Genomic DNA, 16,873 nt, shown 5'->3' with positions numbered 1-16,873 from the left:
GTGCAGCACTCAAGTTACCTTCTTGAACAGGCGTCCAGAATCTTCGCTGACCTGGACAAAGCGTGGGATGATGTTGTTGAGATAGATATCACTTAGGGTGGTGTGATCCCTGCTCTCCCGCTTCACTTGATTTAAGAGGAGGTTCCAGCAATTGACTGGTGAGAGCACATTCTGATCCTTCCTATAAAGGACGCAAAATAGAAACAAGAATTGGATAGGACTTCACCTGAAGGAGACAAAACGGTTCTGTTAATGACGGTCTGTATCTACACACGCTAGAAACATGGCTGCAGTACATGTGGATTTGATAAGGGAGATAGGAGCAGAGAATATGGCTCTGGCACACACACAGAATGAGCCCTCCATCACACATGGCCTCAGCTTTTACCCCATAATAAACTGCTTGGGTGAGTGCAAGCTACAGGATGCCAAATGCACGCTCTGATTTTTTCCTTTGAATCCAAGAAGCTGAGCACAAATTGCAGTGCCTGAGGCGCAGTGATGGCTATGGAGCCTGACAGTGGTGCCTGCAGTGCTGCCACAGACCCCTGCACCTCACCTCAAGCAAAAGACTTCATGCACACCGTTAGCTAAATAGCATCTGCATAGGAAACAAAATGTCATGTCTTGTATAAAACCAGTTCTGTGCAAGAATCTGCATCTGTCCCAAGTGAAAGAGACAGTAGTGCTCATCCCACAAGCTCAACACTCCCACCTATAAACTCTCTCAAACCTTATGGCCAGGGAAGTCATCCTGCCCTGTACTCAGCATTGGTGAGGCCTCACCTCGAGTGCTGCGTTCAGTTTTGAGCACCTCAATACAGAAGGGACACTGAGGTGCTGGAGCAGGTCCAAAGAAGGGCAACAAGGCAGGGGAATGGCTTGGAGAATGTGCTCTATGAGGAGAGACTGAAGGAACTGGGGCTGTTTGGGCTGGAGGAGACTGAGGGGAGACCTGATTGCTCTCTTCCAATACCCAAAAGCTGATTGCAGTGAGAGCAGAAGCCACAGCATCCCTTCATAGCCCTTCACATGACATCAGTGTTTGGAGCTGTAGTGCAATACGGACAATTTTAGAGAGGAAAACAAAAAAAGCAGCTTCCAAACAGCTGATTTTGATGCTTGGTTTCTTTCCCTTAAAAAATGAAAAGCTTAGGAAACAACTGCAGCTCATCATCTGCGCTGTTTCAGGGCTTGGCACGTGTGAGTTTGTGTGTATATATGTACATATATAAAGGATTCTGGGCTTTCGGTTCTGGTGTTTTGAATAAAAACATAGAAAATAAAATGTGAGAAGGCAGAGATTTCATTTAGACAATATTTGCCTTTGTACTTCAGTGTCGCATATTGCAGATACTGCTGACATGGGCAAAACCAGATGGAACGATCAAAATGCAGAACTGCACAAGGTTGAAACTGCCAGATGTTAAGCTCTATAAATCAAGTACTTGCCCTCAGATCTCCTGCAATCAGTGTCTGCAGCGTACTGTTTGTTTTGTTAATATGCCAAGGCGCTAATTAGCAATTGCAAGACCAGGCCACTCCTGGTGTGAATGCAGCAGGCTGCAGCCAGCCCTGGAAGGGCACAGACAAGAGGGGCTGAATCCATCTGAAACACAGGGCTGAGAGCTTCCATCACAACAGGAGCTGTGCATTTTCCATTTAGGAAGAGGGTTTTGTTTGTTTGTTTGTTTTCCATTTGTGATTTTTCAATTTTAGGTGAGACTTTCTTCCAATACAAATGGGGTTGCGGGAGGTCCTCAGAAGGATGAGGTCCCCATGGAGCAGTGATGGAATGAGGTGCATGTGCCACAGTGGTGCTGGCAGAAGACATGACCCCACAGTCATGAGAAGGGATGGGAAATAAGCTTAGGAACAGTAAGAAAGGACTCCTCACAGCTGGTCCTGCTGCAGTCATTCCAAATCCCATCTCAAAGCCCTGAGCAACCCACTGCTGCCTCACCAGCTCATAGGAGTGGAGCAGCCTGGAGCCCATACATGCAGCCTCTGCACCACAGTGCCAGATGTCAGCCTACAAACACTCAGCTCTTTTCAGTCCCAATGACCCCCATGGCATCTTCACCTCCTGCTATGAGTCTTCACAGCCTCACCACGCACTTTGGATGAGCCCAGGTACAACCACAGCCAGGAAAGCCTGCAGGGCAACAGCCTGCTCAAAGCACCCCGCTTTCCAAAGAAAACCAGAGCACAAAAATGGGAAGCAGGAGAGATGCAATAGTGAAGCAGCCAATTCCCTACTGCCCAAACTGCTGCACCACAACACCCAAAGCCATCCAAAGGCAGCGCATAGCACGAATACCACCAGCCCATGTAAAGTATGGTGAGCAAAACTGCTGGTGTCTCATGGCGCCGTATAGGTTGTTGACACACTGCATGTGGTTAAACATGAAAGGCCGTCCTGCAGGAAGGAGCAGTCACAAACCCCACATGATTCTCATTTGCAACCGGGATCGTCACCTCCAGGTCTGCATTGGAAGAGACGCACCCCAACCCCAACCCCACATAACCACCACTCTGTGCTCCGTGAGGTTTTCCTTTTCCAACTCCTTCCATTTCCTGGTGCCTGTTGGTTTCATTAACCCCTGTTGAATGAGAACAGCTCCCTTCTGTGCAGCTTTTAGCTTGCTCACTGCTGAGCTTTTAGAGGAAGCGAGAACCAACTTCCCCCAATGACCAGGCAGCACAAATGCTGTCACCCTGGCAAAAGGGACACAAAGGAAAGCCAGATGACAAGCTGCACAGGAACAGAACAGAAAAGGAAAGCTACTTGTTTCAAGCTGTTATGGTTACTTGTTTCAGGACTTCCAAACAACCCTTAGGACTATCTTCACATTAAATGTTAAACCACCCCTAAAACGTAGCCTTTTCTGGGGAGGAACGTGGCAACAGTTTTCACAACGCAGAGCAGAAGTTATACAACTGTTTACGACAGGCCCTTTTCTATCATAACCACAAGCAGATGGTAGAGAAGCAAATTGTGATTTCCATTAACCATTTCAATTCTCAAAGGAGCTGGCAAAGAGATTCTGCTCCCAGCTCCAGGGCGCTGCAGGAGGGGTGAGGAAGGAAACAGAGCAGCAGTGATGGGATATACCCAGCAGTGATGGCCTAGAGCTGCTGAGCAGTAAAAACCAAACCTCAGAAGCTGGATACAAGCTTCTCCAAGTGATTTTGCACTAGTAGAGCTGCTCGATTCCAGGTTCCCCTGCAACAGGAAGAAGATGCCAGCATCCAGGTTCACCTCAAGCGCTGTTTATACAGCTTCGAGATGGTGTGATGATAACGAATCCAGAGTTTATTTAGGTTAGCCTAAATTGCAGCAGATCACAGCGATTGGGGGTGTTTGGGAACAGGAAGAGGAAGCTGCGCACAGATTTATAAGGAACCACAACGTATGAAGCCCTGTGGTTTTCGAGCGTTATCTTGATCGAGTCCTGTGCAACTTCCACTTCAAAGGCTTCGGTCGGTCTCAAAAGATCAGAAGAGAAGATTGAGTCCAAGTATCTGAGGGTTCTTAATTAAATTACTGATTCATACGAGGAACTCACAGACAATTAGAGATTTATCTGCTCTAAGGCAGTGACATTGGCCCGGCACTGCATGATAGTCCCATTCATGGTAAGAGCAGAAAAACCATCTTAAAAGAGCAGTTCCTCCCATCCCCAAAAGAAGAAAAGGCCCACCCACAACCCAGCAATGGGAATACCACGTATCCATGTGGAACATGGGAAGGAGGATGAGTAAAGGGCAAATGAACTTGTTAAAATAGAGAAAAAAGCTGAAATGAACATCACCCTGTCACAGCAGCGGTGTCAGACTGCGGGTCTGGGGGCAAATCCCCTGGCAATGCTGGGTGCCAGCACTGAACAAAGAGCAGCCAGAGAAAGGACCACGAGTCACCATGCAGAGCAGAAGGCATCGGGAAGCTGTCCTGAACGTGTGACATCGCCATTGTAGCAATACTGACAAGTGCTTCTTGATAGCAGCAAAATGATTTCCAGCACAAAGGAAGCTGCTCATACCTCGGTGCCACTACAACCCTCTGCCCCAGGGTGAAATACTTGAAAGGCTCAGGATAAGTGCTCCAGGCTCAGCCCATCAAAAGGAATCCCAGGTCAAAACAGCATATTTATCTATTACAGCAATACTGTAGAAGCCCACCCAACACAAGTGCTTTTGCTGATACCTCCCTCACCACCTGCATAATCTCTCCTTTCAAGAAACCACTGCACTCTTAAGAACAGCAAAGTGCTGACACACACACACTCTTCATTTCCCCTTCAAGTCTTCCTGACACTGCTCAGCATTAGCTGCAAATTTGGAGCATTTCAGGCACGGGCAGACATGCTGCTCCCTGCCCCTCTCCTCCAAAAGATTCCAGTTATGAACATCTGTTGTTTACAAGTGCTCGGCCTGAAGGTTGCCAGACTTATTCTGCATCTTTGACTTCAAGGCAAAGGCTGCCAGAAAGCCATCTGAATCACGCTGGGATATCCTGGACATTCTGCTCTCCAGCTGACAACTGATTGCTACTTGGTATCCTACTTGCAAGGACTGCCCTGATTTAAAACACGGCCTTAACATTAGCATTGTTTGGGGTTGGTTTTGTTTTCCTCCTTTCCCCCTTTAAATTTCTCCCTTGGAAAGGACTCACCAAATGTCTGCTGTGGTTTTCACATTAACTGGTATTCCAAAAGGCAAATGTCTGTAGGATAGAGCCAGGCAAAGGAAACACTGGAGCATCAGGGTCTCAGTGCAGGACAGCCACGTCCATGCCACCAGAAGAGAGCTCCCGTGAACAGCCACACAGTGGGTTGCTGGTCCAACATATATTTAAAGAGTGATGACTGACAACTTCAGAGCAATGAGCTCTTTTAACAATAGGAGTTGGAAGAATTGAGCTGGAAAATGCATTTCCTCCCCCTCCAGTCCTTACAGCTCACGTGGGGATATTTTCCAAGGGGCAGCGAAGAAGCCTTTACCACGTAGATCTGGTTTGTTCTCTTGAGCAAGTCTGTCCTGATTGGAAAACCAGTTTTGAAGAGGACCAGGCAAGGCGAGCTCTCACAGCCACAGCAGAGGAGATAAAAGCAACTAAAACCTGGGATGGGTCCAACTGCCATCAACTCGGATGTCACCTTGGCTAAACCAATCTGTTCCCCCTCTTCAAAGCCATGAAATGAGAAAAACATACACCTACCTCTGCAAATCCCTTTAAGATGCTCCCACGAAACCAGCCTGAATCTGCACAACGTGCAACACCCTTTAAGCCCATCACTGACCATACTCAGCTTGTGCTTCTAAGAACCAGCACCCACATCTCAAAGCCCACCTGGAATACACAGCCACTGTGATGTGGCACAGCTACAAAGCACAGAACCCACACTGTGCGCTTATTACAAGCTGCACCTCACCATGCTCTCCTTGAAGTGTGTTTCTACCATATATGTGGTAGAGGATGCCACAGAGCCCAGGTTTGAGGGTCAGGCTGAAGCCTCCTGCCCTTGACAGCTCTCCATGAAATGAACCCCTTTGGAGCAGCTCAGCAATTACACGATAGCTCTCAAGTATGAAAGCACATGCAAATTACAGGGTTCCTGCCTGACAAGTTTCCTCCTTGACAGCGTGTTATGAGATCTAAAATCTGCAAGTGACATGGTAAGCAGTCCCTGAATGATATGGTACCTTCCGATGTAATTGTCACGTAATAGAAAGAACATGCTATTATGGGATATTTATAGGGTCACAGCCACGCAATTACAGAGGAGCCAGCAGCCCATGCACATCTCAAAGTCATATAATCCCAGGCTCTGTAGGTGGAGAGATGTGATGGTTGGCTTTGATCAAACTGCCTTTTAGGGGGTTCCAGATTAGATTACAGCTTCAGCGCCTACTGAAAAGATGATCAGCCAAGTCACTCTTTGCTGCTCAAACACAGCAGCATTTGGGATGGGTAGTTACAATTGGAATTGCTTCCTTACTGATCCCTGGGGTGTCTGGATGTATTCCTGAATGCTGGGGCCAGCAGAAGGCAGAGACCAAACGAGCAAAAGCAAGAGCTCAGCAGGACGCACTGCACTGACCAACACAGTCTGCAGCCAATCAGCCTTATGACAATGGGTTTTTATAAAGATGGGATTTTCCCCTCATCCCGCTCTTACCCAAATGAGCATATTGGTCAGTTGAGACTCAGCCTCACGGGGCGAGATGTTCCCAAAGCAAGATGCTCTCCTGCTAGGAGCCATCTGCTGCTCACGTAAGCAAAAGGAGCAGAGTGAGCACAGCAATGTGAGCACAGTGCTCAGAGCATTGGGGTGCTGGCCTGGACATGACAGAACAGCACAGATACACAGTTCAGCGACTCAGGTGATGACAAAGCTGTGCAGAATGGAAGCTGAAATGCTGCTTTTTGCAAGAAGGGCCGTAGTTGGAAGGGAAAGTTGATCTCCCCCACCCCCCCCACGCAACAACAACAACATAGAGATGAGGTCCCAGCCCAGAAGCCGGGGTGGAGGCAGTCCAGGATGCTCAGTGACTCATGGCCAGGGCTGCTCACTCACACTCAGTGCCACGGAACCACATCCGCCGCTCACTGCTCATCCAACCCAAGGAGCTGAGTGGGAGCAGCCAGAGCTGGATGGCCAGACCTACCTGCACACAGCACTTCAAGCAGGCAAGGCAACTGCTGTCACTGAGACTGAAGGAAATCCCAGTCCTCTGCACCAAACGTGGCACAGAACCTTGCCCACCTTTCTAAGGAAATGCCTCCTTTTCAGACTGTGCCTATTTTTTACCATTCCATTCCTTGTGGACAATGTATGGCTTAGAAGGAGATGCTGAAATGAACCCAGCAAGCAGGCTATGCAGAAACATGAAACGGGTTCTGTGTCCATCATGGAGTTTGGAAACACTGACATTCACAGCCATGCTGACACCAACATCCACTGTATCCGCTTGCTTCTTGCATTCCTACACTCACAACCACATTGAGAAGAAGGAAACAAAAAGGGCAAAAATAAGAAGGCAAATACTCTACTTGAATTGCTGGTCTTTGGTGCTCCTAGTTTTAGCCAGGAATCTCTCAGCCAACTTCTCCAAATTCCTCGAGTAATCCATCTCAATCTCTGCCTTCTTGCGGAAGAAATCCTGCAAGTCCTGAAGTAATTGGACCCGGAGCTCACACTGCTGGTCAAGGCATTTCAGCTGCTCTACCAACTGGGCACGGATCTCTGTAACAAACAAAAAGCACTCGAGATTAAACAGAATCCCATTAAACACCATCAAGACTGCCTAGTAAAATACGGTCGAAACACATATTATGCACTTCTGGCATTAAGAAATCACTGCCTAAAAACACACTGTGACTCAAGGGCCATAAAGAAGTAACACAGACAAGTGTTAATATGATTATTGCATGTAGTTATTCCTGAAGACAGCTTCTGTATTTACGCTGTATTTTAGCCACTGCTTGCAGAGTGTGTCACAAACGTGGCAGCTTCTCACCAACACATTATGGAGACCCAGGGACTGGGTGAGACCATTTCCCCACTGTCCAACAGGGCAAGAGAACACAGAAATGCATCAGCCCAAAAACATGGAAACATTCAGTGCTGCAGCTGGGAGGGCTTACTTTCAGAAGGCAATAAACGCAGCATGAAACTAACAAAATAGGCACTTTGAGCACTCAAATATCAGAGCTGCCTGCTGCAGCCGGACAGTTGTTGTGCTCTGTCCAAAGATCAGAGATGTGCTGTTCCAACCTGAACTCAATAAGAAATACAAATGGGAAGTGGAACCCTCCCAACACACAGATCTGCTTCTGTCCACACAACTCGGCCACCACAACCAAAGATGGGGAAGTATCATTTTCCAAACTCAACTTTTTAATGCCCAGTCCCTGCAAAGCCAAGCGAGCCCCATCCTATGAGCACCCCTCACTGCCAGGCCTATCTGCTGCATTGAGCTGCACTCACATCTGCAGTTTCAGAGGGTCAGGGGCTGCTTAGCAAAGCAAGCATGCATCTTTATATTCGGGACACAAAAACCCAAAACACGTGTATACAAACAAAGCTACTCATCAGGCTTGCCAAGGAGTGATCTGCAAGAATGTGGGTTGTTCAGGCTCAAAGATGACCTCTCTCAGCACTGCAATTAGCACGGACCACTTCTGAGAGGCCATAGAAAGAACATAGGGCAGCAAAGTGACAGCAGAGGAACAAACCCACGGGCAAAGCTGGTCAATGCCAACTTCACCCCGGGGAGAGGATCTCAGAGAACAGGAAACTTCTGTCTTTTCATCAGGAAACGCAGCTACAAGCAAATACATGAGCCCGAGTTGTCCACATACTTCTTTAATCAGAACCACTGCTCCATGTGTGTCCCTCCAGGCTGCGTTCACACAGCACACACTGCTGCTCCTCCCTCCCATTCAGAGCCCCATCCTGACCCTCAAACCCCCTTCAGATTCCCTATCCACCACCCCCTCCATGCACAAAATTGCCACTGAGAGGTCAATTCATTTTAATATGAAAATCAAAATGAAGCCAGTGGTTCTCAGGGCAGAGTATTTTGCAGGCAGCTCTCCTGCTGCAAGCAGCACAGACTCACAACCTTCTCTTTCAGCTCCAAATGTGCTCTCAGCACTGTCTGTTATCAATAAAGATGCTGTTTGGGAGGGAAGCAGCGGCTGATGGGGTGCATGGGAACAATCCCCCATTCAAATGCAGCTGATGGAGCCTTTGCTCATCTTGCAACATCACCTCGCCATATTTTGCCACACCATAACATCGAGGCAGGAATTTCCTGAGGCTTACTGGGCTTCCTAGGGAATGAAGCATCCGCTTGTTCCCCCGCACAAGCAGAGGATGGGTTATTCATGCTGGTGCTGGGCACAGTGCAGGTCCCCCATCACAGCAGCTCCCTGTGCCTGCTGGCTTCCAGTTCACTGCTGTTGCATCTTCTCACATGCCGCAATCCAAACACCCCCAGCAGCAAAAGGAAAGAGCTTCCCATGCCTTTAAAACAAACTGTTTACTCACTTCCATCATCAGATCACAAAGTCACCTCAGTCACGGAGCATTGTAAAATCCCAGACAGTTGTTTGGCTTTTTTAATCCTCTCTGCAATTTGCTTTCCAACGTTCCCTGTATGCACCCAGCGAGCACATCTTGTTATTAACGTATTTACAGACAGAAAGATCTTCTACCTTCCGCATTTCAGCCACATTTGTCATCCTCCCCATTTACACCCCCTCCATGAGAAACCCTACAGCACACAAAGTACTGATAGGCACAACTGATCCTGCATTTATCATTAACTAATTACCCCTGAATTAAACACAGACACTTAAACAGCGGTTCCACAATGCAGCTGCATCAGCCCATATCCAGGAGAAAACTCTGTGCTGTATAAGCTGAGCTTTGCTTTCTGCTGTGCACAACACCTTCCTTGCACACAGAATGCTCCCAGGACACCACTGACTGCTAAGCCTCCCATCCAGCAGCAGGGAGGATTGAATGGAGCAAAACCCTTTGCCAGCACTGAGCGCTACAGACACATCCCATAGTAATCCAAGAACTGCACTTTGAAGTGGAAATGCCAAGAGGAGGACACGCAGCTTTAGCTCAGGGCCAGAGCCAGGAGGGAGGTTCAGGCTCACAGTCCTATTAAAAACTGCCTGCCTTGGAAAATGGTAAACTTCCCTTTACAACGGGATCTTCATGACTCATTGGAGTATTACTGCCATTGGGTAAGGCACGTTATAGCTGCAGATGGGCTCTTGTCACACACATGTAGAACAGTTACAGGCATCAGATACTGAAATTCTACTTAATACAGATCATGGTGATGTTTGGAGGTATGAGATGAGCGCAGGAAATGCTGCAGCAGTGAAGTCAAAGAGGAGACGTGCCTGCAAGCAAAAAGCAAGGCAGGCTTTGGGTCCCTGAGAACTATTGAGAACACTCATCTCTCCTTTGCATACCTCCATCCTAACTTATTTGCATCACTAATTACTCGGGTTGCTGTCCCAGACACAACAATGTCACCCCAAGGAGCCACACAGCTCATACTGCCCACGCTCAACCCACTTGCATGCTGTCCCACTCACAGCTTGGATGTTTTCAAGTGTTCTTTAGCTAAAGCCCCACTGAATGAGCAAACCCATGTATTTCTTCTCCATACCTGCAGATAAAACCTGCTTATGCCATCTGAATGCCATAGGAAGTCTTACAGACAAGCAGTCGGACCACACCACTAGTCTGCAGCGTGGATTTCTAGTATGCAAGAACTAAATCACGTTGACACAGGGACCATTAGCATAAGCAAACCCAATGCACAGACATCACTTTGCATCCCCAGCGCTCAGAACTTGACTCCTGCTGACAAACCCTCTGCAGCCTCCAGCCCTGAGCACCCACAGACTGCTATGGAGCAGCTCGAAACGACATGTTCTCCAAGCAGTTTCCTAACGGCTCTTTGAACAGCTTTGCTCTCATGCACAGTGACAAATCCAGAGCTGCAGGGATGGCCAAAGACTTGGTGGATGCTGTTAATGTATGGGATGAGTCGCCTGGACAACCGAGCAGCAGTGCACTGCTTGAGATGTCTTAAAGAAAGCAGCTCAGCGAATGCTTTCACAGCGACAGATTTCTTTATCAGCAGCTCACACTGATCTATCAGAGCCACAATTCAACTCTGTTCTGCTCAGCTGTCTGCAGGAAGCGGAATAAATCACATCAGAGCCATGGGTTCTTCAGCAAAGATGTGGCTGGGGGGCAGGGGCTCCCACGGGCTGTCCCACAGCACACAGCATCCCTGCAAAGCTCGGCTTCCTTCCTTTCATCTGCTCCATAAGCACATCCGCTGCTCTACGAGCTGCACTTGCAATAAGCACAGGCAGGGCAGAGTGACACTGGAAATAATTAACGTTGGCTGATGGTTTCAAAGCCCAGAGACAGCCCAGTTATTGGAACAACTCGCAGTTCAGAAGCCATCATCAGATCTGGGTTGCACAAAGGGAAAAGGAACTGCACCATCCCTGGGCATGGGCTGCCACAATGCACAGCTCTAAGCATCTCTATGGTGCACAGCTGGGGGAACAGCTCTGTCCACAGCCCCATGTTTTGCAAGCCAAAGAAGAGCTCGGCCTTTGACACCTTTTGCATCTTTCTCCCATTTAAATCAAGTTTGCTTTCCTTGCACACACTGCGGTGCACAGTTTAGACTTTGGTCTTAACCCAGAATTGAAATGACCACCAGTAGGTGAAAGATACACTTGTATACACACCACCATTTAACACTTTAAACATCATAAGAGAGTTACAAGGGGAAAGAAGCATCAAGTCCAAGGATGGTTGGTGAGCAGCAGCCACCCTGAGCTTCCCCATGGGCTGTGAGAATGCACCAGCTCCATCAGAAGGTGTGGGAAACTCATTTAATTCATTTGCAAGCAATGAGAGGGCTGGGCGTGGGGAAAGGAGGGAGGGGAGCCAGGGACTCATGGCTCTGAGTTTCAAAACAGAAAGCCATTTAAATGAAGAATGTTGCACGGCCGTGTTTCAGGCTGCACAAAGCAAGTTAAATTCCTGTGTAAAAGGGAGAGGCTGGCACTTGCTTTCAACAGAAACATCTATTTATGCTAGAATGGAAATCCAGCAGGAGGAGAACAGCAAAACTGGTCTGGAAGACAAAAGCAGAGTTCAGATGGTGCCACTTCTTTGGCAAAGCACCCAGACTTGCTATGCACAGTTGGGACTGTGTGCATGAAGGCTGTTGGACATCGCTCTGCAATGGACCTGTTTGGTCTAAAATGAAGCCAACGTGCCCTGGTGAGCTGTATTTTGCTCAGATGACCACGGATCATTCTCTATATAACTGCTCAAAAGCAAAGTTAAAAGAGACTCTCCATCCCTACCACGCACAGCCCTGCCCCATCCTTTCATACGCCCACCTCCAGGGGTTGAGTATCAAAGAGGAACAAGCGATTTCCATTCCAAATGCTCCCAGTTTAACAACTTGAAGCTCATTTTCTCCCATTACAAAGCTACCGAAGGCCACCTGGCAGAGCTCTGTGGATATTTGGTGGCCATAAAGGTAAAGCAGCACTCAGGGGCTGCCCAAGCATCACTGCCCATCCATAAAGCACTGTACAGCTGTGGGCAGAATGCTCTGCAACAATCCTCCCCGGTTTATGTGACACTTACATAGGGCATATCAAGCAAAGCAAAGCCAGGTGCATTTATCAAGGCAATAAAATTGCTGGAACACGAGTGGCAATTAATGAGTTATGTTTTAATCTCCGCAATAAAAGGAAAATCCTTGGGTGAATTATGTCATATATTTAGAGATACAAACAGAATGATTAATGCCGGCGTCTCATTTAATTTCACCTCAGGATTCCTTCCCCTCCCTCTCCTCTTTGGTAGCTAACAGATTAACATGCATAAATGATCAAGAAATAAATGAAGAGGAACAGAAAAGGACGTGCGAGCTCCGTAACAGCCCCTTCCAGCACAGAGCCAACACCCAGTGGGAGCACAGCAATGGCTTTCAGTGCCACCAGCCTCTCTTATCTCTTGATACCCTAAAGAACCAACACTCCGAATCTCTCTTACAGATAGGAAAGCAAAGGGGATGAGGTTTAGCTCATCAACCATCATGCAGTGGCATTAGACCTACACCCACCTGTGCGCCGGAGTGGTGCAGTGCCTGGAGACACGTTGGGCCAGCAGCCCCATGGCCTGGGGGACAGCACCATGGTGAGCATCCGAAGGAGCCCCAGCCTGCACACAGCAGGGTGGATGGACAGAAGGAAGGACAGACGGACAACTCAACGCTGTGAGTCAAGCACAGCCCAGTGGCAGCGCCAGCCCGCCTCCCAGCCAGCCCTATGCGTGCTTTGGGGAGCTCTGGGGAGCCATTAATTAACCATGAGCATTCCAGGAGAGGTGAATAATGAGCATTGTGGCAGATGAGTTCAGTGAGATCAAAAAGGCCCACGTGGTGACCCGAGGTGGCCGTGGGCACAAGGACAGGGCCGCTTCCCAGCTGATCACCTCCCAATCCCTGTGCACAGGAGCCATTATGGGGCCCATTGCACCCAATCTAAGTCACACACACCCTTGAAATGACACAATACCTTATGGCACATCCATCTTAACTGCTTACACTAGAAATGAAACGGGAGCACTGTTCCTAACCCAGCTTTAGCGTGGCTAATAAGCAGAAGATCCAAACCTAATTTCAAACCACCAAAGAAGGAGATGCAAAAACATTACACTCCCATCTCCCTGTTGCTCAGTCCTTGTTCACATTTTAGCTCAGGAATAGCTCAATTGAAAGCAAAGGCGGCACAAGCAGGAGTCCCCAATGCAATCATAGGACAGGGAAAGAATTCCATCAGAGCCATAAATATTCAGCAGCGTACGTGAAGGACTGCCATGCATTTTGATCCACAGCACCTCTTGTAAAGATGCAAAATGAGCGTTTGACAGAGCCTGCAGAGCACGAATTATGTGAATCATCGTTTTTCTATCAGTTCTTTGTCAGCTGGAGCAACACCCATTCATCAGCACAGCTTAGAACAGGGAAGGAACAAGGAGATGCTGGCTTTCCATACACCTTCATCACAAAGCTGACACCAAAACTCACGTCCTCCTCCTCCGGAACATGAATAAGGTTCTACCTACTATTATGTATAGTTGTAAACTAGTGCAGAAGTTAAATACAAAGGTTCATCTAAGAAGCTGTTCCTCTGCTCCTCTCTGCACAAAGCCCTATTGCCAAAAAAATAAGGGTTTTCCAAAGACACACGAATGCAACAGAGCAAACAGATTGCAGCTATTCATTAAGATGATCACAGAGAAACACAATTAGTAGCGGAATGCAAGAAAGCAAAACCACAACATGTTTCTGGTGTATCTTTGAAGCAACTGTAGGTTGAGAGTGGTGGATAAGCCAGGTGCTCATCCAGATCCCAGCACCACTCACAGCATCAAACAGCAGCACCTGGATGCAGGAATGCATTCACCAGCAGCAAAAAGCTGCCCAGTGGTGCCCTTCTGCTCTTGAGAAATCCCATAGGCTCTTTTCCATCATCAGGCAGGTGGGATTGGGGTGGAAGGGAGGCAAGAACACTGCTGTTGGAAGCCCAGATAGCTCAGTGTAGAGTCATTAAGGTTGGAAAAGGCCACTGAGATGACCAAGTCTGACCACACCATTAACCACAGCCCTATACCTGCAGCCCAATGAGCAAGTGCACTCATTGTTCACCTGCTTAATGCAATGCAATGGAAATGATTCCGTCCCCAGAAAACGCATGAGAAAAAAATACATGGAGGTTTATGAGGCTTATTAAAACCATTTGGGCAGGAGGAAACCAAAGCACACGTAACCCATTCAATGTTGGGACTGCGATCCTGGGTGTGACTTATTTACCCTTCTATTTGAAGCGGCAGCGATCAGCCAAGACGAGCTGCTGAAAAAGCCCCATAGAGCAGAAGCCAAAGTCAACATGGGACGAAGGAGCTGAGTCTTTGCCTTCAGCTCTTCTGCCAGGCCTCGTTAAAAGGAATGTTTATGTTGGTTTGTTTACCAGGGAACTTAAGAAAAAACACACCCAATAAAAACCAAACAAACAGGCCAGCACTGAAATACTGGAAATAGCCGGAAGGTGATTAAGTGCCAGCTATTTCAGAGGCCTGGCATGCTCCGTTTCAGTGCACATTCCGATTCCTTTCAGACATCTCACCATCTTCCCTTCAAAAACAAACCTAAAAGAAGATGACAATAAGCAGAAAATCACTTTTGGATGATGAGGATGATGTATCCCTGCAATGCCATGCGGTGCTCAGCCCTGGGCCACTGGTTTATATATAAACCAGTATAGATAGATAGATAGATAGATAGATAGATAGATAGATAGATAGATAGATAGATAGATCCCTATATATCAACTGATACAGGAACAAAGAGCCATTCCCAGTTCATTTCACATTTGCTCGTGCCTTTTGCCCAAGGATGCTCAGCTGAAGTCAGCAGAACTTCCCCCTGCTCCCCAATTGCTGCCTCCAACTCAGAGCAATCCATGACAGCTCCGCATTTGCTCCTACATTTCATTTTTACGGCACTGCAACATCTGCAGAGGATGCTGTAATTAAAAGAAGGAATAAAATTAAGGTTTTTAAGAATACGGATGCAAGTCAGCTGTTTTGCCTGAACAGAATTGGATATACAGCAAATGAGCACGGATGGTCTTCAGCAAGAGCAGTCAAACTGTAACCTCCTGAACTCAATATCTTTGCAGCTGTAGAAGTGACACTGTGAGGAGGTTCTGCATTCCTGGTTTGCATGTGCAGCTCATCATCTCCTTCTAAACACAGCTCAGGAACTATTGATTGATTGACTTCACATCCTTCAAATGCAGCCTGCAGACAGATGGACAAATCCCAGCTTTCCACCCCGCCTGACCTGAAAACCTCCATTTTCACACTCAGTGACACAGCAGCTCTATCGTACATCCTCACACACACAGCAGGCCTGAACTGAATCAACACCATGCAACAGCAATGCAAACAGCCTTCCTCAAACTCAGATGAGGCAAAAAGACAGCAGTGCCTGGGGACAGCAGCAGCACAACAGGGCAGATGCGCTCTGCTGCTCACGCAACACTTGACCCCAAGCATTAATTTTCTGCTGTGCCACACGCTGCCGTTTCAAGTTGAACGCCGCGCTTTCCTGGATTTCACAACTGATTTAAAAATAGAATGAACAGAAGATTCTTTCCTCAAAAGGTTTCGCTTCCCTCTTTTCAAAAGCTCCATCAACCCCCCTCCTGGTGTGACGTGGTTCGACTTCCAGCTGCAATCAGCCGCCACTGCATCAGCCCTTGGGGTTTAATGAGCAACACTCATGAGCCTTGTTTTGGTGTGCAACCTGGATGGAAGACAGGGCACAGAACAAGTGGAAAACCAGACCAAGATTTACTCTAAACAAGAAAAAGAGCTATTAAAACTATATTCAAAGACCAGAATGGCATTTGGTGCTGAGGGTGGGTCTGCATTGGTTATCAGGTGCCAAATGTATCACTTCAGCTCACCCAGAAGGATGCAGCAATGTTCAGCACACCCATCATACACCAAATCTGACTGTGAAAGCACCAGGAAGCACTCTGCTCCATTGGCAGACTGTCACCTTCCAAGCACTCCATGGGGAAGATGTGCTGCTATACAGTCAGAAGCGTTACCCCAAGGAAGCAGAATTTGTACATCAGTTTCAAATGCCACTTACCCTTCTACCACCCAGCAAAGAAAACGAGCATGAGGTCTCTAAGAAGTGCAAGAAAGGACCTCTGGCTCCAGGATGACAAACAGTTCAGAGGCCACACAGCTCTATGGCTTCTCATTCCGGCTATTGTCAGCTAATAATAGAACCACAGAGCCCACACAGCCCAGCAGCCGCAGCATTGTGCGCTCGCTATCCACGTTTCCATCTGAGAGCTATTTAAAGTGTCAAACGAGCAAGTTTCTCTTTGAATGTCAGCTCCATACGGGAAGTCAAAGCTAGCACAGCCTGCAGCATCACTGCATCCCCAAAGGCTGCCTGCTAATGACACAGCGTGGAGTCAGACTTGCACTGAAGCCGTGGTCACAACACTGCTACCACCGCAGCATCCAGTTTTGGAACATCCATGACACATATAGAACCAATGAATAACCTGGGTGGGAAGAGAGATTGTACACTGAATTTCTTCCATAGGGTAAATATTACCTCCATTGCTGGCTGGTGCACGTGCAGTATGCTGGCAATTCAGTAATTCTTCCATTGAATTACACAGAAATACCTGTAGAAGCTC

At 47.8% G+C, this 16,873-nt stretch overlaps 1 protein-coding gene across 7 annotated transcripts in view; it reads right to left on the bottom strand.

The window, feature by feature from the left end:
* SRGAP2 (SLIT-ROBO Rho GTPase activating protein 2) overlaps positions 1–16,873 on the bottom strand; it is a 75,354-nt gene that overhangs the window by 48,136 nt on the left and 10,345 nt on the right. For 5 of the 7 annotated variants that reach the window (XM_015885312.2, XM_015885311.2, XM_015885313.2 and 2 more), the window contains 2 exons: positions 7,058–7,250; positions 19–181 (listed from right to left, as the gene is read on the bottom strand). In XM_015885312.2, coding sequence (XP_015740798.1) covers positions 19–181; positions 7,058–7,250 — 356 coding nt within the window. Of the gene's footprint in view, positions 1–18; positions 182–7,057; positions 7,251–16,308; positions 16,407–16,873 lie in introns of those variants that run through there. The other 2 variants (XM_015885315.2, XM_032449272.1) reach the window with 2 other exon arrangements.

This window comes from Coturnix japonica, chromosome 26, assembly GCF_001577835.2.
Source record: "Coturnix japonica isolate 7356 chromosome 26, Coturnix japonica 2.1, whole genome shotgun sequence".
In the NCBI taxonomy this organism is placed as follows: Eukaryota; Metazoa; Chordata; class Aves; order Galliformes; family Phasianidae; genus Coturnix; species Coturnix japonica.
This window is presented reverse-complemented; position numbering and strand designations above follow the sequence as displayed.